Genomic DNA, 26,093 nt, shown 5'->3' with positions numbered 1-26,093 from the left:
CTTAGCCACACAGGGCTACGTGATAATTGCATCTCTCTGTACTCTTGTGAAGCAGCTCAGGAACAGGACTGCTTTCGCAGCAGCATGTGAGCAACATGCAGTAAATCAAGATCAGGGCCACGCTTATCAAATGAGTGCTAATGAGAGCACAGAGTTAAAGTCTGATAGAGAAAAGCTGGCAGCCAAAAATAATACAAGCTGAGCCTCAAATTACTAACAACATGCACTTCACTTCCAGTTTGTCCTAGCTTTTGAACTGGCAGATTTATTTTAAAAGCACTGAACTTATGTTATCAAAAGAAAAATAAACAATCCATGAGTGCCAAATTGAATACTTCCTTCGAAGGCAGGATCAAAAAACTCACAGCATCACAAGAGCCCACCTCTTTCTCACAGAGTAGACGTTAGCAGCAGCAGTTTTGATGTGGAACAACAAAATGTGGAAGCTCTTGAAATTTGAGAAACACTTTGCCCAGGAGTTTCACAGTAGTTTGGCAATACAGAAAGAGAGATTCTGATCTTTGGCTGCAGCAATCAGCTGAGGGAGCTGGGAGTGTTTAACCTGGAGAAAAGGAGGCTCAGTGGAGACCTTGTGGTTCTCTGCAACTCCCTGAAAGGAGGCTGGCACTTTCTTTAAGAGATGTGTTCAGGCCAAAAAAACAAGTTCAGAAGAGTCAAAAACTTAAAACCAGGGCTTTGTCTTAGATGTCATAATCTGAACAGGTGGCATTACCAGCAATCCCTATTGGAAAGGGCATGTTCTGGGAGACCTACATCTTGAAATCACTTGAGCATCTAAAGCACAGTGATACATTTGCTTTGAGAGCCAAGGGAGAAAGGGACAAGTGTTAAGGCACATTCCCCCCCTAGTCCCAACCTTCAGAACACTGTAATGCTCACCAGCTAAGCATCCATGTTACCTGCTTTTGTGGCAGAGAGAAAAATCTGCACTGCAGTAACAGTCCCCCCCCTTAACTGAAAAGACAACACTGGTGAAATACAGCTTACATGATTAATACATTTTACTCAGTATGTACACAGTTCTCCAAAGAAGTTGGGTCATCCAAAGGCAGTTTAAGAAGCTTCAAGTATCCCCCCCTTGCCAGCTGTTACACGGGATGTGTCTTTGGCTTTGCTTCCTCCAGCTCAGCATCCAACCAGCGGAACCTGCGGTGACGGCGCAGAACTTCGATGGCTTTTTGTTCCAGGGGGGTTGGTTCAATCCCCAGCTCTTCAAAACCAGGAAGGTCAGGAAATGTCATGTCTGTAGTGTGAAACTTCAACAAGAATGGGGAGGGTAAGGAAAAAAAAAAGATAATTGACTTGGACAGCATTACACCCAATGTAATCATTCTCCTGCCAAAATAAGTAGAGGAGGAGGAAAGATTCAAACAGAACCGTGGCATAATTACACAAGGTCTTGAGTATCAACACCTTCAACAGGAGGTACAGGTATTCTGCATCCAGCAAAAGGTTTTAATTCAGGCTTTAATTCAGGAATAAATACCAGTGAGACATGCAGGGAGTGTCTTCCCTTTTCTCTCCACACATTATCAGGGAGGTTACTGCATCACAACTGCAAAATTATGCAGAACTCCAAGGGCATACTTGAACTCAAATTATGGATATTCTGCTTTGTCAAGAAAATGTGTTGAATTATCACCTCTGGTAGATTGCTTTGCTCTGTTTATGGTTTAGAACATGGTTCTGTACAGGAAAAACAGTTAATTCTATTACCATATATGCAACCCATATGACTTAAATCTTAGAAAACAGGGATTTCTCTTACTCTGTTGTTCCTTGAAAGGTCTTTTAAGTCAAACACATCTAATATTATATACATTATTTAAGGAAGAAAAGCTTGGACAGAGGAACAATCAGACCCAGAAGTGACATGGAGAAACTCCCTCTTAAAATAAGCCTGCACCAAATCACTAAAACTGCTGCAAGTCAGCTGTAGCATAGGTAGTTTATGAAATGTAACTCAAGAAACTACAAAGGCAGCTGGAAGAAAGGTTTTTGGAGATGTTACAATTCTATCCTGGGGAACAATCAAGGCAGTCTACTGATACTATGTTTTAACAAAATATATTGAAATTCCAGTGCTGCTGACAACTGGGAGAGTCACTCCATAATTCAGAAAGCAGAAAGTTTAGAGAATGTACATGACTATCTTTGCTAGCCTACACATACACACCAGATTTTGACATTAATACTTGCCAATTCCTACTTTTTCCTTGCTTGCAGTTGGCTTTTTGCAACTTACTTCTCCACCCCCACTGAAACACTCAGAAGTCAGGAATAAGCATGAAGTCAGAACATTCTCCCAAGAAACACCCCAATGTTAAGTGAGATTTTGGAATGCGTGCAGGGCATCAGTTCAGCTTCAGCTGTTAAAAACACCATTCTCTGGATGATGGAAGTGATTTTGGTGCATCTAGAGGTACATAAACTGACTAAGAGTGGGGAGCACTGCCCCCCATCACTTTGCTCATCCAACCTCTACTTCTGGCTGTTTTCAATTCCGTGTGTTTTTTGGGAATGCAAAACCACCAGTGAGAGTTACAAAGGCACAACGAAACCTTTCCCAAGAAGGATTTTTGGCTGGTCCCACACTTACCCGATCCACCTTGTCCCGTGTCAACCATGGCTCAAATGGATTCATCTCAAAGAATCTTGCAATGAACCTGTGAACAGAAGAAATGTTGCCAAAGTGCAGTCATTTATCCAGATACACAGAGGATAACAAGATCTGGTAAAAAATACTTCAAACTTAATAGACAAGTGAGCAAGAGCTTGTTCTGAAGCTGTTCTTGCAAGCTGTGAGCTCATTAAAGCACTGAACGTGTCACCCACTAAGTTCTTAGTTGTGTTTATGGCAATTAACTGTTCCTGAATTATTGGATCTTGTACTATTTTACTTTGGATGGAATGGAGAAGCAGATCTCTAGAAGTTCAAATGAGAGTTAGTGGGTGGGGAAAGTAAGCCCCACATCCAATTCCCCACACACCAGAGGACTCAGTCTTGCCCCTGTCTTTCATCCAAACTCTGTTCCCTGCCAGTGTAGGCAGCAATCCAATTAGTCACGAAGTTGGATTCAATGCCTCCAGGAGAAAACACACTTGCTGACAACTAAGTGAGTTATCAGCCACACAAACAAGCTGGTAGAATCTGGAGCAATCTATAAAAAGGGTGATGATTAGGATAGCTGCAGTTTTCAGAAATGAAGTTTCCCTTGAAAGAAAGGAAATCTGTCAGGGAAAAGAAAATAATGCTACAGCTCCTGCTCAGTGTCTTGGGACCAACAGCAGAATCTTTTACAGAACAGGTAGAACCTCTTGCTGAAGTGCTCACCTGGCAGATTAAGGTGTCACTGAGTTACTGCACAAACACAACCAGGCTCATCTGCCTTTTAGGTGCATTCTTTTCTCAAAAATATGAAGTATCACTTAGTTTAGCCCATAAATAAAAAAGTGTAACATAGACTGCAGCAAATGTGAATAAAACTAAGAAGCACTCAGAGAGCACCTTTTTAACAAGCTGCTCTGGGTCAGCTGAGCCATGGTATAACCTGGTGCTTCTTACAGCCAATACAGGAACAGCCACAATGGTTTAGGATGTTCTAAGAATTATCCATCAGAACTTCCATGGATCCAATGCTGAGTCCTACTGGCAGGAGGGTTCTAACTCTGGTGACTGATTTAGCTTATTAATTTTCATTGTACTAAAAGTGAGGAGGACCAGGATGCCAAATAATAACAGTTCCATCATGTTGAGGGCAACTTCTGAAAGGGCATTTACTGTTTGGGGTAGTTCTTCAAAAAGATGTGATTATTCCCTAAGGATCAGGCCTAGGCTCAGATTATACTGATTTTTTCATGCACTGTTACTATCCTCAGTGCATGTGAGCAGCCTACTGTAGTCAGCTGAAGTGATGCTTCACCTTTCCCTTCTTGCCTCCCCATTCAGCACCATCTTCTAAAGATGTCACTGCTCTCCTATCACAGACATAGAAATGCTTGCTCACAAGCACACTGCTCAAACTGTCAGGCCAAGATCCCAATACAAACTTACCTCCAACACTGACTCAAATCCATACAAAGGACTGAACTAGAAAGTCAATCCATGCCCACACCCATCTTTTACCACTCCTCTGCTTCCAGGGTGGCAGTGCTTGCCAGACTGGAAGGACAGCTGACAGTAGCAGTTCTTTAAGATTGTGCACAAAAATCTGTCAGGGCCTGCAGTCAGCAACATTCACACAGATTTTCCCTGTGGTATTATTAAAAACCATTCAGTTTGCTACTAATTTTATCAAATTAGGACCTTTTGCTACTTCTTGACTCAGCAAAACCATTCAATCACAGAATCACTTAGACTGGAAAAGACCTCCAGTATGATCAAGTCCAACCTTTGCTGATCACCCCCACATCAACCAGACCAGAGCACTGAGTGCCACGTCCAGTTGTTTCTTCAAACACTTCCCTGGGCAGCCCATTCCAATGTTCAACCACCTTTTCTGTAAAGAAATTCTTCCTGATGTCCAACCTGAGCCTCCCCTGGTGCAGCTTGAGGCTATGTCCTCTCAACCTGTCCCTAGATGCCAGGGAGAAATGACTCTGGAATAAACAGCTATGTTAAGCTCACTACAAGCAAGCATTTCATGCACCAGCTCATCAAATGCAGGCCTGTCCCCAAATGAAAGGCTCAAAACTGGCTAACAAGTACCTCAGGAAAGGCAACTTTTGCAACCCCACCACGTTAAATAACAACTGGGCAGAGTAAATAATCTGTGCAACAGGTGTTTATGCTTCTGTGCTGCCAAGAGCTCCCTGACAGGGTCCCACTTACCGGTAGAGAGGTCGTGGCAGCGGGTAAGGAATGAAGGGGTGGTAGGAAACAGCGTAGATGTACTCAACCATGTCATACAGGAGGTACCGGTGAGGGCTGAAAGGGAAAGCAGCAAACATCACACCTCACTCAGCTACACTTCAATATTTGCAGCAAGAGAAGAAAAAAAAAACCAATTTAACACCCTCCACCCCCCCCAAGGCTTACAAAAAGCCTGTTTCTTCAATCCAGATAATTTGTCAGCAGATTCCCCTGTGGCTCACAAGGAGCAGGTTTATCCTTGAGGACTGCAGCCATCCTGGAGCTGAGGACAAGCATGGAGAAGTGGCAGAAAGGAACAGTGGGCATTTGGCTGCTGGCCAAGGCTAACCCACCACAACCACACTGGAGGAAGTGTATTTTGCGTGCTTTGAAAGCACACCTTAATGTGCCTCCTCCATGCTGACTCCAACTCTGAACTCAAGATTTCCAGCAGTGAGACAGGAGTTTGTACAAGCTCACTTGGAAGCCAGAAAGCAGATGGAGAAGTAAGGATGCTTTCTTAACAAGACATCCCATCTTTGTAGGATATAGCTGCAAGGAAATTGCTTCACTTGCCTTTCCTTGATACAAGTAAAGTATACTCATTACAAGAATACATTGCTCTATTTAAAAGCAAGACAAGGAAGCTAAGGTGAATTGCCTAAAAAATGCATTCCCCCCCTCTCTAGATGGAGAGAAGGAAGCAGTCAGTCTCCCATTCACACACCTAAGAGTAACAAACCATTGGGAATTCCCATCCCTTTCTTGTTCAGATTCTGCCTTGGCATTTTAGGTTCTCTAGATGGCTCAAGCTGAGGTGTCAGGTATCTCCCTTGACTTTCCAGGCAGTTTGCTGGTACTCCAAAACATTCTGAAAAGTTCCATGACACCACAAGAGCACACTGCTGAGCAGTTTGATAAACCCAAGATCTCAAGATGCCAAGGTCTGAGGTGACAAGCATGAAAACTGAGCCTTCAACTGACATGTTCTCCAGAAAAGTTCTGAGAGATCAGAGAATCATAAAATGGTTTGGGGGTTGGAAGGAACCTTAAAAACCATCTCACTCCAACCCCTGCCATGGGCAGGGACACCTTCCACTATCCCAGGGTGCTCAGAGCCCCATCCAACCTGGCCTTGGACACTGCCAGGGATGGGGCAGCCACTGCTTCTCTGGGCAACCTGTAAATCCAGTCTCTAACTGCCTCTACCCCATTCTAATTCCAGGTGGTTTCCACACAGCTTTACCAGAATTTTCCCCAAATCCATGCTGTCTAGCGTGTTTTCCAAGCTACCAATTTCTTTGTGTGCACATACATCACATGAAATGCAGTGGGGCCCAGACTAGGATTTTCAGAGTACTCACAATAACAGCTTGAGCCATTTTTCCTCCCAAAAAGGAGGTGGAATTTATTGCAGCTCAAACTGTGTGCATGGATGAAGATTAAATTAATTAAATGTTCTGTGCAGCATGCCAAAAAATGGCACCAAAAAGAAGTACTACAGTTCATTAGAATCAGAAAACGTGACCTACCCAGCCAAGGCATATGTTTTGCCTTTTGAATCAGGATTCTTAATTGCATTAATAATTGCCTTTGCTACATCAACCACCTGTGAGGAACAAATTCAGACAGTTACCAAGAGAAAACAGGAATACATGCACACACTCCTCTTTCAGAGGTGGTTTACAGACCAACACATCCACCCACTGAGGATTTGGGATTGGGATTTTAAGGAAAACTTACATAGACTGGTTGCTTGACTGTTTTTTTGCCCAGAGCAATAAGAGGCACACCACCAAACCAGCGCATGTCTGACAGAAAAAAAGCAAAAATCTGGGAATCCTTTCAGTACCAGAATAACCAAGACATTTTACACCACACTGAGTGTGGATCTCTTCTGAAAATTGACTTGAAAATAGAATTGGGAAGAATTCCCAGTCAATTGCAGCAACGTATTTTTCAGCACACATTTAATTTCCATATTAACAGCAAGGGGAAGGCTGTATTTGCTGTTTAGTTAGCTCAGACATATCTCAACTTTGCAAGACAGAAACTGGTTCCACTCTATCCTGTGTAGCAATTTTGTTGGTGATCCACCAGACATTATTGGAGCTTCTGAGCCCAAAGCAACTCAGGAGGATTTTTACATTTGACCAGCTTGACAAAGGGCCAAGATGACCAGACCTCAGGTGAGAATAATTTAAATAAATAACCCAGTAGTACACACACTCCCCCTCAAAACAGAATGATTACAAAAATAAAAACAAAGAGCAACATCTAACTAGACTGAGAAAGAATTCTGCCAAGAGGTGAGAATTTATTATGTTTCTATGTTTCCCACACATTCCTGATAAAAACACACCTGTCTGTTTTTCAGAAGCAAATCCATTTTCCCTCTGCTCTCTACAGGCAGTTGCACAAATCATACATGATTTTATTATTCCAAGAGTACCTACTTGCATAATGATTGAGAAATCGGTCCTCTCTCCCAAACATCTCAGAGGGCTTCAAAATTACTGCATCTGGAAATTCTTCCCTCACTACCTCCTCTCCAACAGCCTATCAATTAAAACAAACACAATCATTAGATCCATGCTGAACCACGCAGAAGTGGATGCCTTTCATAACAAAATGCATCCTTGACTACAGAACTGAAAGAAATGATGGCATCAGTAGCACAAAAGTTATTTATATCTAAGCCATTTGATCCTTGAAATGCTGCACTAAGATAAAGGTCTCACAGAAAGTCCAAACATTTCTCAGCTGCAGAAAACAGTCTTTAGCAAATTCATACACTGATTTCCTTCAAACAGACCCAGCTGGCAAAAAAAAACCACACCCAAATCAAACACAAAGTACATTCTCAGGAAATATTCTGAAGTGGATTCCAGACTTACTTTGTTCCTGAGGTATTTGGAAGGACTCCTCATGTGAGCATTCAGGTGAGAGATATGAATGAATTTTTCCACACCGGCTTCCCTACTTATCTGTGCAATACTTTGAGGAATAGTTACAAATTCATCTTCAAATTTGAAGTTTCTAAAGCAAGACAAAACCCAAATGTTACTTTAGGAGCAATCAATAATGGCTGCCAATCAGCCAACATGCAATCATTATGTATTACTTGAATGTATTACCAAAAACCTATACTGACACTCTTTGTTAGAAACACAATTTCCCTTCATGATGGACTCTCCATATCATAAAAATTAGAGGAAAGTGAAATTGCACCTGTAATCATCAATTTTAGCTTCTCTGCTTTTTCACCTGGTAAGATTAAATCAGTATGAAAAATCCTCCTGCCCACTTGTCTGTGACAAATAGAAAGCTCCCAGTGGAAGTGAAAACAGGTTATTTTTGTTAAGAGAAGTGCTCCTGAATCTTGAACTCTGAGCAAAGCTGCATTTTTATGAAACCTGTTCAAAATTTGCCTTGATTTGACACACTTAATTACACTACAAAGAAGCTCAACATTTCTGAGCAGCACAAGTCAGGACAGATGCTTGGCACAGGGGATGCAGACAAAAACAAACCAGAGAACACAGAGGTGCTCATGCAAATGGAAAAACAATTTGTCAGAGCATTTAGAACAATTTCAGAGATGAAAGGGACTTCTAGGAGAAGCAAGAAGAAATTCTCCCCTCACTGTATGATATTCAAGGGGCCTAAATTAGAGGGTTATACTGAAAACCAGTTTGGTATCTGATCAATAACAATATACAAGCTCTGTCTCCAAGCAGAACTGACATTATAGGCTGGCAACAGTCCCAAAATTCTTTCCAACTATCCCAAGACTGCAAGAAAGAGAAATGACTGCTCATGTCATTATATTGTCCCTGTAAGCACCCCTGCATCTGGACTGTTTGCTTTGGGTAACAAACATCTTATCCAAACACCTCTCTGTGTCCTTATCTCCTCCCACAGCTCTTCAGATCCCACTGGAGTCCAAAGAAAGCCTTAAAATAAGAAGTTATTTTTGAGCCTTCAATAACTAATCTGATCCTGGGAACCATCACTTCTGTTCTGCTCACCAAAATAGATTCAGAAACACATGAGAATGAACAACATCCCTCCTGTAACCATGGAGTTTCAAACAACATAGTACACACAGAGGAGCCTGGACACGAGTACAAGGCAAGGATGAAAGTATTTCATGGCAGGCTTTGCTTTTTTTGACTGATCTCTCCACCTCATCTTACTTTTCTTCCTGCCCAAGTTTCTCATAGGCTCTGGGATGATTACAGTGGTTACTCTGACCTCGTGTTTAACAAGCCAGAGAACTTGATCTCAGGGTTTCAGCACCACCACTGGTACCCACATGCATAAAATATGTGATTAAAACATTTGTGCCACACAGCGGTTAAACTCTGTAATGTCCTAAAGTTTTGAACACAGACCAAGACTTGTCTGTTTGAATCTATTGAAACTGCCCAGAGAACAAGGTTTGGGGATTTTTACCTAGAATGAAACTTTCTGTTGTTGTTCTCACACTTCTTTTTAATAATAAAAGAAACTGTCTTTTATATAAATCATACTTTTTACACAAGTCTAGAAATTTTGAACATCAAATAGCTAGCCATTAAAAAAAAACTAAAACCATTAGGTTTGTGAACAAAGATGAAACTGATATCTACATTTGTTTCTGTCTACTATAACAGCAAAATTATGCACCATATAAAGGCAAATCCTACAATTAAATTTTTGTCTGGCAGTTCTGCACAAGGCCTTAAATGAAGTGGACATAACTGTATGAACACACACACTGAGAAGGTGGTTGTTACAGGTATTTTTAACCTAAAAATACATATGGGATTTTTAAAATGGATTTCAGAAAGAAACTATTCTTAGGAATCATTATTAAAAAATGCTTCTGTGGCTAATACTGTGTGTGCCAAAATTCTGTCAAGGAATGTTATTAGTCATGATCTTAGGCACTCTCCATTAGCTATTCCTGTTTGATCATGGTTTACAACTCATCACTGTCTCCACGTGACAGGATGAAATCTTACTTCTGTAATAATGTAAATATAAATACAACATAAAAATTAATTTAATATAAATAAAATGTCAATGTAAACAAAGATAGGAAATTGGTGAGGCTCTGTCATCTATAGAAAGGCACTCAGGGAACACCTACAAGGTGTGTGAAAGAAGCACATTTCAATTTTCTGCCAGAACAAAAGTGTTACACTAGAAAATTGTGGAAAGAATGCACCTTTCCAGAGCAGATCACAGCCAGGACTGGAGTTAACCATTTAAAGAAATTTTATATGCAAAATTTTGGGGTTGTCTTTTTCACAGAAGCCAAGAACAATGGCAGCATCACTGTACACACACGCTGTAAAACATGGCTACAATACCTGGTGCAAATCTGTCATATATAGGAAAAGAAAAAAAAAGGAAAATTACTTTGTTTCCCATTCCTTTCCAATAAGATTAATGACCACATTGCTGTGTTCCACGGCTCTTCGGATGGAGTCTTTGTCCCTACAGTCCCACTCCTGAAAGCAGAGCATCAAATGGGAACAAGATGAGATAATGTGTAAATAAGCATCATCAAAGCAAGCTCTTTCACAACATTCCCATTTAGAGGCTAAACAACAGCTGGAGTGGTGTCTTTGAGAAGGATTACCAGGCTGCCTTGTACAGCCAGGGGTTTGTGTTTGACCTCAAGCCAGACTCACCATGAAGAGAAGCTGTCCCAGGTCACCCATGGGCCGCAGATACATCAGGTCATACTGATCACAGCGGTAGGGGATGATGACCTGAGAGCCAATGCGACCTAAAGGGCCACAAAAACCCCAAAGTTTCAAACAGCTGCATCACTTCAAGTAGATGAACTTCTAAATAAACAAAGCTCCCTTTTTTTTCCCCTGGCATGAAAGCACTACAATTAGGCATAGGTATTTCGAATGCATATCTGCAAAGCTAAAAGCAGAACAGAACTAAGGTTCTTCTTGAACCTACCTAATTGGAATTCTTAAACAGGATTCTTTCTTTGATATTTAGGCTTGTAAGACAAAATACCAAAGCTTGTTAACGAACAACAACAAGAATGGTGTGTCCTATAAACACAGCATAATACCTAAAAAATGGAACACAGGCAGGGATATTTACATTTTTTAAGTTGCACAAAAAGGAGGCGAATAAAGCAGCAGGGATTATTTTTCCAAAATTTAAATTCAAAAGGGCAATTTTAAAGAATTCAAACCAAACTCCCGCAAACTTTTTAGTAAAATGTCCTAATAAGACTAAAACCAGAAGAATCAAATACATGCTGTGGCTCTTCTCAGATTTGCATTCTACTGAGGAGTAGGACTTCTTTTAATGACCTTAACCTTCAAAAGCGCCAAAATCTCCTTGATTAAAACACATTTTACTACTTGTCACATGCTGGAACTTAAGCAGACCAAACATTCTGCAAAACACTTTTAAGATGCAAAATGCCAGAGACTTCTACATCACCCTGCAACCTAAAGACTGATTAGTTTTGTTGAAAAATTTTTTTGGTAGTTTTTTTAATTAGTACTCCTGGTGAGCATTACCTAAGCGGTTGACAACATATCGTCCCAGGAAACCTGTGGCTCCAAAGACAGTGGCCACAATGCCACTGACAGAGGATCTTCCACTTCTCCCATGAGGGATCACGGCGTGATGGACTTGCCGGTGCTGCTGCAACACTGACGGTGCTGCAGTCAGGACAGAAATTCCATGGCCTGCAACACAGAACAGGAGAGAGTTTGGGACATTAATTGGGATTTGGCACTGCTAACTTACACCTTATGTTGGTTTTCTCATCACAGATCCTTTTTCTCTAATATCCCATGTGGAGAATCCTAACGGGCTGTTTCAGAGAAGTCTGGAGAGATCAGAGGGGAGCAGGCCTGGGAAGTTGTTGGTAAAGTCAAGGACCAAACAGAGATAGGGAAGGAGCAAAGGTTATCAGTTCTTAAACAACAAGTAAAGCTTACTGTGAGTTTAAGGTGAAGCAAGTAAAGAATAGTCAGTAAAAATATAAAATATAGCAGAGGAAGCAATTCTCCTGCATCATAGCTCTGGAGCGAGGAGATAGGGAGGGATGCAAAGAGCCAGATCCATGATATATGGGATACTGCCTCAAAGCTGCTCCTCTCCTCAAGGAGCTAGGAAAGCTTGGGAGCCATGGAAACAGGACATCATTAGGATACTGATATACAAGAGCATGTGGTGACAGGACAAGGGGGAATGGCCTCACACTGAGAGAGCAGGTTTAGATTGGATATCAGGAAGAAATTCCTCCCTGTGAGGGTGGTGAGGCCCTGGCACGGGGTGCCCAGAGAAGCTGTGGCTGTCCCATCCCTGGAAGTGTTGAGGGCCAGGCTGGACGGGGCTTGGAGCACCATGGGATAGTGGAAGAAGACACCTGCACACTGAAGAAGGTTTTATCCCAATGTGGTTAGGAATTACCAGTTACACAGGGGCACTGACACTGCAACCACAATGTTCAGAAGATCAAAAGGATAGGGTATGTTGAGGCATAAATTATATTCTGTTGTATCAACTGACAGAACTTAAACCAGAAAATCCAACCAGATTTCAGTGCCTGAGGGAGGTTTTTCTCTACCCAAAAGCCTTCTATCCCTGTTCTCTCCATACCCCACAAAGTGGTAAAGGATATTGCATCTCCAATTTTGTCCTGAACAGCAGTCTGACAGCCACCTAAGTAAATGAGTAACACATAGACTCGAACTTTTCAATTTTTTATCGTATGCTTGGAAACCATGCTTCAGTTAGCAGATAGAAAAGCACAAAGTAAGACATTCTGTACTTTAAAGGTAGGTATATGACTTCCTAAAAAGCACCTCTCCTACAAAACAGGTCCAAGCTTAAACTGGGCAGGGTTTCTGTCTTCAAAGGACCTTTCCATTACTGAAACAGAGAGCTCAAGACCAACTACGAGAAAGAAGGAAAAAACACTCCAGCGTCTTCACCCATTCTTGTGCTTTCCTAATAATTAGGGGCTTGCTACTGAATTTATTTTTTAGGAAACACAGAGTCACAGAAAAATGTTTGGGTTCTTTATAACCAACAAGATTCCTTCAAGTATCAAAAAAAAGGGTATGTGGTATGCTGAAGTGGTGAAGAGAAAATTTAATGAGCCATACTCCTCAACACTTTGCTTACCTACATTTCTTTTTCTAAAGGTTTATTTAAAAAAATTAAAACCACACAATAGTCATATTCATACAATTAAAACTGCCTCTGTTACTTTTAGATAGGAACACTTTTCAGTTCTTACAATATAAACCCTAAACGCAACAAAATTTCAGTCCACTGTGAGCACCCATTGGAAAAGGTATTACACAGATCAACCTATGTAAGAACAACAAGAAAGTTACAAAATAAAAAAAAAAATTGTATCTTTTAACTACTCAGTGGCTTTTTTGCCATTATTTCTGCAAAAATTATTGGTGGCAAGCTCTTCATAATGCTATCATTGTCACACTAACAAATAATACCTAATTTCTGTTTTGTATTCTCCCACCTTTGAGCATGCACGTGTTGTGCCTGCATTACACTGGAAGGTGTTTAGTGATGAACATCTTTCCTTGTTCCATAAATCTATAGGGTCTGCCTGCCACAAATTATCACCAGCTATGGTTATATACCCAACCACTACTGTAAGCCTGCTACAAATTCCATTTTCCAGGGAAGCTGTGGCTGCCCCATCCCTGGAAGTGTTCCAGGCCAGGCTGGATGGGGCTTGGAGCAACCTGGGATAGAGGAAGGTGTCCCTGCCCATGGCAGGGGGGTGGAACTGGATGATCCTTAAGGTCCCTTCCAATCCCCATCGTTCTGTCATTCTATGAATTAAAGCTCAAATATCCACAGTGAACCCAAAGCACCTTTTCCCCTACTCAGAAGTTTGTCTATCCCTGTTCTCTCCCAACCCCACGAACTGGAAAAAGACACCACATCTCCCGTTTGTCCTAAGAGGCAGTCTGACAGCCACTTAGGTAAATAAAGGACACACTGCTCCCATTAAAAGGATATTAAATTCCCCCCTCCCCTTTACCTACAAAACCCGTTTGCCATCTCCCATGTTACTCAACTTAAGAGCGGGCAGAATCAATTTAAACAGAGGCAAAGCCTCAAATACACACTTTATAATATTAGTAGCTGAGCTTTACTATAGATCACGGCCAAAAGGTCAAAGTCACCTAAGAAACGGCAAAAGGCAGTGACAGCCCCAGCGCGACACCCGCAGCGACATCCCGAGCCCCTTGTGCTCCAACCCCCAGTTCCCTGCGGAGAAAGGAGGCAGAAACACGATCATTTCCGCGCCCTCAGAAAAATTTTCGGCAGCTCCTTTCCAGCCGCTGCGGTGCGAGCTCCCCTCGCGCAGAGCCGGGAGCCGAGCCCGTCCCAGCCTGGGGCAGAGCTGCACGGACGGGCCGAGCTCCCCGGGCCGGGCCCGTGAGGGGCGCGGCGGGGCTGACACTCACCTGCCCTTGGCAGCCGCAGCCCGCGGGCCCAGCGCGTCGCCGCCGCCATCTTGTGTCTCCCGCGGGCGGGGGCGGCGCATGCGCGGGGCCGCGGGCACAGCGCGGCTGCGCAGGGCGGGGCCGCGGGGTCCCTCAGGGGTTGCCAATTAAAAAGGCACGGAGTTCATTAGCGTCATTAGCATCATTAGCATGGGGGAGAGTGTGGAGGTTACTGGGGTCAGTCTGTGATCTAACACTGCCGTGTTAGCCAGGTTATGGCATTGAGTGGTGCCTCCGGTGCTTCTTTAAGTACCTCAGGGTGTAACGGTAGCTTCAGGGACGGTAACTCCACTGCCAGCCTGGACAGCCCGTTCCAGTGTCCAAGAAAGAATTCTTCTTTCAGTGGAGAAACTCTTTGTGATGTCTAACCCGAGCCTCTCCAAGCGCAGGCTGAGGCTGTTTCCTCTTGTCCTGTGCCTTGTTCCCTGGGAGCAGAGCCCGACACCCACCTGCAGCTGGAAACGCTTCGGGTTAGCGATGGATGTGATGCTGTATACAGCTGAGAAGGAAAGTGCGAACCACCGGTGTGTTTGGCCTGGTTTACAAACGGCAAGGGGAGTATGAAGGCCAGCACCGGCTTTTTGTTCTAGGACTTTTTGTTTGGGAAATGTTCGGGATCTGCTAGAGTGAGAGAGTAGGACGGGGCATAGAGCTGGAGGGAGCGTCCGCATCTCCAGGGAGTTTCATGCCGTTCAATGGGTGCGAGTTACACGTTGACCAGCTGGTCCCACAGAAAATGTTCTAAAAGAAAGATGTTGCTCTGGAATAATCTTCTTTTTAGTGGTCTATCCACTGCACAGCCAGCAATGAGCCGATTGTCTTCCTTCCCAGCTCTATGGAGGATCACTCTCCAAGAGCCTGGATCCACAGCGGAGCTCTCTCACTGGCTGCTCCCACACTTAATAGGGCCGGGCCAGAAAAGCGCTTGGCTTTTTCCTGGGCACAGTCAGCGCTCATAAAGCCGAACACACGATGGCGGTGTGGGCTTGCTCAAGAAGGAAACGCTCCTGGCCTTGCTCTAAGCCGCCCTAAGTGCGTAGCCAAGCTGAAAATGTCACTGCTCTCAAATCCACTGTGTAAGGACAAAGAGATTTCGCTGATCTTCCCCTTCCAAGTACAAACTTGTTGGAGTGAAAAGACTCAGGCCCAGAGGGAAGCCAAAGCACAGGTGTTGAATTAAAACCTTTGTACAAGCTGAGATACGTGAAGACACACCAAAGTGAAATAGAAATATAAATTTTTAACTTCAATAGAAATATATGCTAAGTGCCTTAAACATTAAAAAGCTGTAGCAGAGACCTTAAACACAGTTCTTGCTGCAGCAGTGTTACCTTTTCACAGAAGTCTTTACTTTAGACAAAATATAGATAGAATTCTACTGTTCACATTGTTTAGATAGAGTGTTCACATAAACAATAAGAGCTGATAGAAACTGTACACACAAATCTGTGTAATACCTGTGTAACACTTGTGCAAGACTTACGACTGTTAGAATTAGACCAGGATAGGTTAAGAAAAGGAAAACTAGAATCGTGTGTTAATCTTATAGGTCAATTAACAAATATAATCCACACTTCTGTAAGAAAAAGTATATGGAGCATATAGAACATATAGAAGAAGCTGGTTTTGCCTGCTGTTGCTGCTGCTGCTTGGCTTTATCATGTAACCCCCTTCGAACTCTGCCTTCAAGAAAGCTGTGAGACTATGAAATAAAGAACTTAGCAGAACAGCAGCCTCCCCTGCTCTTTTACCCTGGTCTGAGAAGGAAGGGTACCCCATCAAAGCTCAACACAGACTCTTATTTGCGCCACACTCAAACGGCAACACGAACTCCTCTGTGCTAATGAATGTTTTCACTATCGCAGAGTCCGGCTACAAACTTGAAACCATCCGGCAAAAACATAGCTCACAAAAGTGCCAGCTGAGACAGTTGCTGCTGCCTACAACTTCAGTTGCACCTAGAGTACTAGCAGTGTTCTGCCATCTGCACTTTCATTATCAGCTCTGTGAACAGTCTCACAGAGCCAGGATCCAAACTGAATGGCGCTTGGCACTGCTCACACACTAAAGGTACGAGGACAGAAAGCTCGGCAGCTTGGCTTTTGCATTCCCACTGGAACAGTTCAACAGCTCTAACCAACAGAACTGCCTATTAGGAAAAGCTGTTAAAATTCACTAAGACCACCCAATCTGCCGATCCAAAATTGGTTTCTATGCTAAAGAGAGGAATTATAAGCCCATCTCAAAAGAAATGGGATCCCCTCCTTCAAAACAGACAACATGCAGGAAATTATCCCCTACAAAGGTGCCAGAACGCTGTTACTGGGCATTACTTGACTTGGGCCCTCTATCAGCTGTGCACCAGTCCTGAACATAGCTGCTTACCTTGTCCAAAATAAGTGCGCTGCCAAAATTTCAGAAGGCCACCTCTGAGAATTGGAAAGCTCATGCCAAACTGAGGAGTGTGAGGAGCTGTTCTTTGTGTGTGGCTGAAATTGCAGGCAGCACCAGAATTCTCAGATGACACTTTTGTGAGCTTTGCTTTTGCCAGATGGTTTCAAGTTTGTAGCTGAGCTCTGCGAGAATGAAAAAAATGCATCACTGTAAAGGAGTTCGTGTTGCCGTTTGAGTGTGTGGCAAATAAGAGTTTGTACTCGGGAGAGCAGCGAAATCTTTTTGTCCTGACGGTTTGAGCGCAGTGGTGATTTCAGCCTGGATCTGCACTGTTGGTAATTTAAATAGGTGAGGTGCGTTCTCTTCTTTTGCAAGCCCACACCGCCATCCTGTGGTTCATTTTATGACAGTGCCCAGGAAAAAACCAAGCGCTTTTCTGTCCCGGCACCGTTCGTGTGAGAGCAGTCAGTGTAGGGGTTCTGTTGTGGATGCGCTCTTCGAGACTGAAAGGATGTGATCCTGCACAGAGCTATGAAGGAAGAAGAATTGTCTCACTGTTGGCTGTGCAGTTTATAGGCTGCAAAAGGAAAGTAAATTCCAGCACTGCCTCTTTCTTCTAGAACTTCTTCTGTGGGAGCAGCTGCTGAACGTTCTCATCTTTGTAACTGGACTCTGTGAGACTGAAGGTGCCTGAGGGTCCCTAGGGCTGAACGCACAGACCTGGGTGCACTGCACTCTAAAAGCTGTGAGGAGAAAGTGAAGGCCAGCGCTTTTTGTTCTAGGAGCTTTGGATTGGGAGCAAGAGCTGGACACAGTAAGTTTTGAAGCTGGGCTCTGCAAGAGTGAAGGAGCATGATGGTCCATGTGCATAAGTCCAGGGTGTGTGTTGCTTTTTACAGGATGTGAGTTAAATATAGAGACAACTGTAGCTTCCTGAGCGGGCACATTTTGTGACCAATAGTTCTGCTTGATACCGTTTAGGTTCTGGAACTCTGCATGATTGAAAGAAAGGGCAGTCCATTTAGTTTGAAAGGAAAACTCCTAGCCCCTGTTTGCAGGGTGTTGTTGGTAGCCTTCAAAGGGAATGTGAAACCAAGCAACTGTTTTCTCCTCTTTTGTTTCCAGATTAAAATGATCCAGCTGGGCTCAGCGAGAGAGCCAAAGTGTCAAGGTGCATGCAGCTGAAAAAAAAGAAGCATAATATGAATGTGTGTTGTGCCATTTAAAGCTGCACAGGAAAAGGGATGCCCAGCACTGTCTCTTTTGGTCCAGGATCTTTTCTTTAAGGCACCTGATGATCCTGAAGGTTTTCAGGCGAAACTGAAAGGATAGGATTCCACGTGCAGCTTAGAAGAAATGGAACCTTCCATTAGAAACTCTAATGGAACTGTTACTTAGTACGACAATCAAAGAGCACTCTGACTTCATGTGCCAGGAAAGAAACAGTTGCTGGATAACCCCTTCTTCTCGCAGCTTTTCAGCTGCACACCCCAGTCTTGGTCTATGCACATTCCTTCTCAAGTTTCTTTCACTCTTTTCTGAAGCTGTCCTGAATTCTGTATAATAGTTTTCCCCAAAACATTTGCATTTAACCTCTACTCATCTCTGTTGGTGTCAAAATCCGTCGGAATCTCTCAGGAGCTTGTGGATCTTAGTGACAACAGAGCGTGCAGTAACTTTAGTAAATTCTCCTTTTCCTCTTTTCCTTACAGTAGGCCATGACAGTACTAGAACATAACTAGAAGAAGGGCAAATAATTAACAGCATTCCTTTTGCTTTTCTTAGCCCTCCCTGCAGTGAAATACAAAGGTGCTAAGGCCATAACTCCCTTTGTTCCTGCTTTTGCTTAGTTTGAGGTATGTATGTAACAGGAAAAGAGCGATAATAGGGACTTAACACTTTGAAAACTGAAGATCTAGATTTTTTTGTTGTTGTTGTTATGGGAGTTGCATTGCCTTCGCATCTTTTCTGATCAGAAATCTCTTTTAAAAATTCCTAAATACCCGCTGGCTTCTGTTCAGTCTCCTATAGTAATGGATTGTTTTATCTGGTTTTTTGTGGTGCAGAGGAACTTGCCCATTTGGCTAGTAAAAAAAATTACTATCTTTATCTAGGCAGATATTTAAGTCTTCAACTCTATCTGTCTGTAATTATACAGAGAGACAGAATAAACTCAATTCCTTATGGCTTCACTAGGGTCTGGAACCTTTCCTACAGAGTTCTGTTCTTAAGGGAAGACATTTTGCCCCATTTTTCAACACACTCCTATACTGCTACTGCGTAGCTGAGTGTGCTAATAGACTTTGCCTGGATCTTAAAAGGAACTTTAATGCAATATTTACAGCAATGAAAAAAAGAAGCAATACTATAAACTTGGCCAACACGCACCCAAAAACCCTGTGAAGTCACAGTAACTTTGTCTGCCATGTTAGAGGCAACTTCATTTCTAACTTAGCTTTTACAAAGACATTTCCAACATTGCTCTTCAGAATATACAGAGGAATACAAGGAAAAATTGTTGCTAGCTCTTGAGCTTGTAATCTTTTTTGATAAAAAAGAAGAGACTTAAAATTCACCTAGATGGCAATATCAGCAAGAGGAAGTTTTGTAGAAAGCGGCATCTTTACCTTTTTATGTGTCTTTAATTGTGCAAAAGGTAATTTTCTATTTTGCAAGACAAGTCAACTCAGTATGTTGTGGAGGTATTTTGCCATAATGTCTGTGGTTTGCTCTGGAGATTATTTGGAAATTGTCAAGTCTGGAAAAGATCAGTGTAAAAACAAGTAGAATCCTGAGATTTGTGTCTTTTCGTCCAGAAATATTTCTCTCCTGAGTATCCACCTGACAGCCTTTACTTTGAACACTTTTGCAGGGAGAGGATCCAAGCTACACTTTTCCCCCAGAGCCTCCTGTCTTATGGCAGGCATGTCACAGGCAGAAGAATGTTCCTGCATTTCCATAAGGACAGAAATAAAGACTATAGCATTTATGGAACAGCTGCTGCCCGAGTTGCTCAGAGTAAATGTTAAAGACAATCCGCTCTATGTGCTGAAATTCAGGCCCCCTCATGAATGTGTGGTGAGAAATAATTCAGAAGGAACCATGGTTGTCTCCTACACATGAGAGACTGAGCAGGCAGTCTGAAGGAAGCAGAACAAAATCAAAAGAAATGCCCTATGAAGAGAAAAGATTCCTATTTCTTCAGATGTTCACTCTGCCACTCAGGCAAAGATAAGGAGGAAAACAATATTTCCTACTATTTTTACACATACCGTGACCACAGGTATTCTTACTGAGGAGGACAGTGTTTTCCTAGGGCCAGCAGTGGACAAATTTATTTGTGGTAAGAATCTGAATATACAGGAAAATATCAGGAACTGCTCTTTGTGGTTTAGGTGCCCTCTTTAATGGCTTCTTTCTTTGCAGGACTGCAAATATTAGCAATGAAATGCTGAGGTTGCTATCTGTTTTCTTGCACTGACAGACACCTGTTGGAATCCTGGGTTCAGAGAATTTCAGTCTTTCAGCGCTGACAGGTAATGATCCTCAAAAGCACACTGCATTTGACCTGAGACCTTGGGAAAGGCTTCCCTTTTTAGGTGATAGCACTGAGATTGTTGCTGTGTAATTAAAAATAAATTTGTTATGTTACTGGGTGGAATATGCAGAGATGTAGAAAAATTAGGTTTATGGGATATAGTAACAATATGGAGGATTTGGGGTGTGGATTAGTTCTTCTTTCCTTCTTCTTCTTCACAAATCTGGGTGTTCCGGTATTGGTTCAAAAAACCCGCAGTGCGGATCATGAATAATTAGTTAGTGGATTATAAGTAAAAGTAAATTAGTTGGCATTCCATAATTGGATAGACTGGACTTTAAAAGACCTTGAAAGGTAGCACTCGGGGGCCATTTCCACCTTGTTAACTTAGAAGGCACACTCCGTGCAGCTATGCCATAGATAACAATTAATAAACATCAAATTAGAAGAACAACTCAGTGTCTTCTGCCTATTAATGCAAACCCTGAGTAAAAGAACTCTTTTTTTTTTTTTTCAGAGGCAAAATGAAAATAGAGAAATCAACAGATACCATCAGCTCCTTAAAGAAGTGTTCACTTATGTCCGTGAAGCCTTGTTGGCACAATGTGCAACTGCAGTGCACAGTGAACACTTCCTCAGCAAGCAACTTAAGTGGGTTTTTCCCCCTCTCTTCTTTCAAGGAAAGATAAATACTTTGACAGGAGGTGAGTAATTGGGAAAAAAAAAAGCATCCTGTTGTCCCAAACTGGCATTCACAGGCACTTTTTAAACATACTTTGGGTGAAAAGGCAGACATTTTAGCAGCTTTGTAGGGTTTCAGTGGTTTTTACCCATTCTTTGCATGGGTACTACAGTTTTCCCCATGCATTGCAATTTAGGTGGTTGCTCCTTGCAGTTCCAAAATCTTCAATACTTTAATCTCCTCCCTCAGAGCTTCCCACAGATGAGGTCGGGGGAGATAGCATCACTGTGCCATTGAGTGCTGTCAAAAACACTGTGCACCCTCAAGACGTTTATTTAAAATATTCCATCTTAAGTTATACCACTGAAGGCATGTTAAATAGCTCAGACATTCAAGCAGGAAATCAGCTCCTTTGTGTTTGATGGAACTATTTATATGTTACTAAGATAATAGCCTTAATTGCTTTTCATCATTTGTGAAGTTTTACTATTTGCACTAAATTCAGCTGTGAAAGTGAAAGGAGATTATTTAGGTTCAAGTTCTAGCTATGATGCATTAGCAAAATGCTGAAATGTTTATATTGCCAGCAGAGCAGAGAACGTGTACACAGGGAAAATATGGATATAGTTCATATGACTTATGAATAAATTCCTCTTAAAAATTCCATTTTGGATCCTGAGTGGAACATCAACTTTCACCATGACAATCAACAAGATAACTGTACATACACACTGCTTCTTTTTGGTATTTTTGGGAAAGGAGACCTGAGTAAAAGCAGAAATCTTTCCTTACCCTAAGGTTAGGAAATGTAGTTAAGACCAGGTCCTTGACAATGCGCCTTTTCCTAAGGAAAACCATGCCTGGGGCGGGAACTTGGCAAATACTGTATTATCTTGTGCCAGAGGAGGATGGGATGTTTTGAGCTGAAACATCTGCAATTATTTTGTACTTCACTATTTGAAAGGAATGTTTATTTCCATATTTTTCAGTACAGGTACAAATTTTTCATCTCTACTCGCACACATACATAGCCGGACTAATTCTTCTTCTCTAAAAAATGATTTTAAAATGATTTCTTCTCATTCTAAAACACTTGGAGGTTTCCAAAAACCATTGCCAATAGAACAATCTCAGAAAATACAGATGAGAAGTAATTTCTGTGGTTGATTGGTTTTGGTTGCTGGGGTTTTTTTACAGATATGTTTATCTTTTTTTTTTTTTTTAAGTGCTCAGGCTTATCTGTAAAATCTTGGTTACAGAAACCTTGTCTTACTCTGTTTCCGTAAAGAACCATCTCATAATAAACACTCTTGACTTAAAATTCAGGAATAAAAAGAGGAAAAATTTGTGTGTAGCTGTCTTTGATAGCACTGATATTGCCACACATTTAAATTAGCCTGGCAATTATTTTGGGAAGAGCTCAGCTAGGATAATCATCTGAAGGATTTTAGTTGCATGCCAATTGTTTCACTGCTTTCTGCCAGCTCTTCTCACCCTACATGAAAGTCATAAATCCTGCTTACTGGACACAGTTAAATATTGCCAGCAGCTTCAAAAAGGCTGCTCCAAGCAGACAAGCAGGATTTGGCCTGGGTCATGGATAACAAAGCTGGCAAGGTGTTTTCAATTTGCACTCAATTTTCAAGGGTAAAAGATCACCCTCCCATAGCTTCCCTGCATCCAGGATTGACACAGAAACGTTTGTGTTGGTGTGATTCACAAAAAGATATAAGAACAGGCTTCTGTCCCTTCCAAGTGTGGAGCTATTGCTGCACAAGGAGTTCAGGAGTTTCCTTTGGTGTTCATATGGAAGCTAAACACTGTCCCCACCCGCTAAGATGCCCAGGGATATTTGCAGCTCATATACCAAACAAACACCACAGCAGAGAGAAAACCTTGACTTCCAGCTTTGCCCCAGATGCTTACAAGGTATGCCTACCTGGGAACTGAGGATGAAGGTACGCATGAAAATTCACAGGCTGCAAAATAATTCCACCAGAGCACAAGGACCTTGTCAGTAATTGCTTCCAGCAGCATTCCAACCCCCTGTCCTGGATTCCTGAGCTGAAAGGCCTGTCCCTTGCCTCACAGAGGCTGATTTGAAGGCGATGTTCTGGAATCACAGCATGTTATTCCCTCAGCCAGCTTGTCAGCTCGGGGATGAGAAAGCTGTAATGCCATTGCCCCTTAATTGGGTGCATTTTCAGCATGTTGGTTCCACTGCAGCCTCATCACCCACCCAGACCTCCTCTAATGACGCCAGCACGGAGGAGAAGAGGGGCAGAGAGCAGAGAGAGCGCTCCTGGCAGTGCTGCTGAGGTGTTCATGAAACTGCTCTTATTGCAAATAACAGCGTTTTCCTCCAGCCTGATTTGTGATAGGAAGCAACTGTGTGAAATACGTTCCAAAGAAACAAAAAAAACACTGTTAAAATGAAAAATGCTTAAAATGGAGACACTTAAGAGGAGAAGCCATGAAACCTTTTCATTAGTTACGTTATTTGTAAAAGTGAAATACCAGTAACTCCTGGTTGTTTCAGTAATCTATGTATGGATAATATAATTTCATATTTCTCACCTGGTAATAACTTTTGGCTTATGCTACTTTAAAAACAGTGTCCTTAATTTAAAGAATAGCCAAATCATTCTTTTAGGCCAAAAAGGAATTTGCCCTAATTTTTTCACCATTTTAACTTTTCAAAATTATCAGTTAAAAATGAACTGACAAAATATCAACGGTGCTTTGTAGTCCTACGCACAAGTAAAAGCTTCCAAAATATAAAGAGAATGTTTATGAAATGAATGAGATATGGACATTTTAAAATTCCCCACATTGCAAGCAGCAGTTGTGAAAATCAAGCCAGGGGACGAGATGCTGCATTCTGGCACAGATCTGATAATAAAAGAACATTAGCATCTCATTAGTGTGGGTGATTGCCTTTGGTTCCACAAGCTTCCCAATACTCTTCCCATTAGGTTTTAATATTTCTATACTGTATATTTCCTAGGGATTCTGATTGATGCAATGGGAACAGGGTTGCATGGCAGAAAATATCAGTATACTCAGTATATAGGCCACGTCTGAAGCTCCACTTGGTGTGAATTAAGATTTCCTTGGAATCTAACAAAAGACAGCTTTTTAAAATGAAAAACCAAAAAAAAAACAAGACAAAAAACTTAAGGAAAGTAAAGGAAAGGAAAAAAGAACAGCAAGCATTTGCTGTTTTACTGAGGACACACTTTTAGAAGGTTTCTCTGGTATCCTTACTCACAGGTCGTGTTTTCCAGTCAAGTACAGTCTGAGTTACTCAAAACTTTGAAGGCATTTGCCTTTGACACTTTAGGCCCGGTTTTATTTGGTGACTTTTCACAACCTTATGGCTTTCTTATTTTCTCTTCTTAAGACAGGCTTTGTGCTGCTTCCCTGCAGAGATGCAGCACAAAGGGAGGCAGAACAGAGGTGTGTTTTAAATTACCTTAGAATTAACAAAGGCCACAATAAAAGTAATTTTCCATGCTCCTCACACAGGTATTAGAAAATCAACAGCCTTTAAATAATGGCAATAATAAATAATAAATAATAATATTTTATTGCTGTTAGACAATATACACAATTATACCATAAGATTTTGTAAAACATTTGCTTTTTTAACACTAATACTAATTGATATTTTTTAATTTCATTTTCTAATAGAAACAGCTTCAAGAACTTTATAAATATTGGGAAAAGACTTGCGATATCATCTAGAATCCTTACTTTATACAGTATGTACAGGTCTGCAGTCTTCATAGAAAAGAAAGGATTTACCACTACAGTTAGAACAGAGATAACTGGCACAGCAACAAAACTGGACACCAAGAATTACTGGAGTTATGCCGTTTCTAAATCCCTGCCAGGTACTGAAGAGTATTTATATTAAATTGCTGGTTTTTAGGAGCACATCATATGGTACACACTGTATCTTTCTGGCTCTTATAGTTGTAACAAAAAGTCAAAAGCTCTGAGTATTTTGTAGAATTCTTTTTGAGGCTTTGTTCCTTCATTTGGGTTATTTTGTAATTTTATGTTCTGTTGGTGTTAAGTGGGGGAAGGGAAGATGCTGAGTGATTGTCTCAATTTTGGATTTGGGTTTTGTTTAAGGCTTCATAAGTCAGCGTAGCTGGATTAATTTCTAGAATTTGACAGTCTGGATTTTTATCTCAAGATGCATATTTTTATAGTAGAAAGATTCCTAAGATTTCAAATATGAGAAACTTAAAATATGTGTAAAAAATGCAGGAAAATAAAAATCTAAGCTTTTTCTAAAGAAAAAAGTGGCAGCAAAATGTTACAGGCCATGCTAATGTGCAACGTGACTCCTCAAAAATAATTGCAAAAAATGTCTAAGCACTCCCTGTGTGTTTATTTCTAGTTCTGCTTCTCTTATACAGAGCAGCATATCATATTTCCTGTAATCTGTTTTCCAAAAACTGAAAGCTTGGAAGTTTGCTTTACTCTATTAAATCTACTCATTAAGATGTAGAGACTTTGCACTCTGCAGAGACCTCTGTTCAGTTATTGAGTGAATTATTTATAACCCACTTAAAGGCAGTATTGCTGTAAAATATTTAAATGTAGTTTAGCCTCCAAATCAAAGTCAATATAAACCAGACTGTTTTTGCCAAAGGGAATTCCATATTACACAGATTCCTTTTCTATTCTAAAGTTTTTCTGTTAGGGTAATTTTTTAGCAGGACAACGTCTATCTCTGAAGAATATTAAATGTATATGTATTTTATTTGAAAAAAACCCGCAGCTGTATTAATAAAAATGCAAACACAAATCCCGACAAAGCCGGTTTACACCCACACAGCCTTTCACTGTTTCACAAAAAAGTTCCACAAAGAGTTGTAATTTTTGTAGATTTATTAAAATGGCCTATCTTCCAGCAATTGTGCTTCATATTTCAGGCTTACTTGGGATAATGATTGTGTACCTTATTATTGTACTTATGAAAGAAAAAATGTCCTGAATCATAAAAATCCAAAATGTTTCATGGAAAATGTATGTTCCCATGCTCACCACTTTAATCACTTAGGGTAC

At 41.5% G+C, this 26,093-nt stretch overlaps 1 protein-coding gene and 1 long non-coding RNA gene across 2 annotated transcripts; one reads left to right on the top strand and one right to left on the bottom strand.

Moving 5' to 3' along the window:
• Positions 1 to 998: 998 nt before the first annotated feature.
• Positions 999 to 14,437, bottom strand: NDUFA9 (NADH:ubiquinone oxidoreductase subunit A9). Its single transcript, XM_010410253.2, has 11 exons — positions 14,359 to 14,437; positions 11,419 to 11,589; positions 10,558 to 10,655; positions 10,283 to 10,374; positions 7,771 to 7,912; positions 7,330 to 7,432; positions 6,617 to 6,684; positions 6,406 to 6,482; positions 4,853 to 4,948; positions 2,621 to 2,687; positions 999 to 1,277 (listed from the first exon to the last, which is right to left on the bottom strand). Exons 1-11 carry the CDS (start codon positions 14,405 to 14,407, stop codon positions 1,110 to 1,112), a joined length of 1,131 nt encoding a protein of 376 aa, XP_010408555.1. The 5' UTR covers positions 14,408 to 14,437; the 3' UTR covers positions 999 to 1,109.
• Positions 14,438 to 20,227: 5,790 nt separating this feature from the next.
• On the top strand, positions 20,228 to 25,865 carry LOC109146107. Its single transcript, XR_002047916.2, has 3 exons — positions 20,228 to 20,327; positions 20,847 to 21,033; positions 24,705 to 25,865. It is a non-coding gene; the product is annotated as an uncharacterized LOC109146107 (long non-coding RNA).
• Positions 25,866 to 26,093: the final 228 nt, after the last annotated feature.

Source organism: Corvus cornix, chromosome 1A (genome assembly GCF_000738735.6).
Source record: "Corvus cornix cornix isolate S_Up_H32 chromosome 1A, ASM73873v5, whole genome shotgun sequence".
Lineage (NCBI taxonomy): Eukaryota > Metazoa > Chordata > Aves > Passeriformes > Corvidae > Corvus > Corvus cornix.
This window is presented reverse-complemented; position numbering and strand designations above follow the sequence as displayed.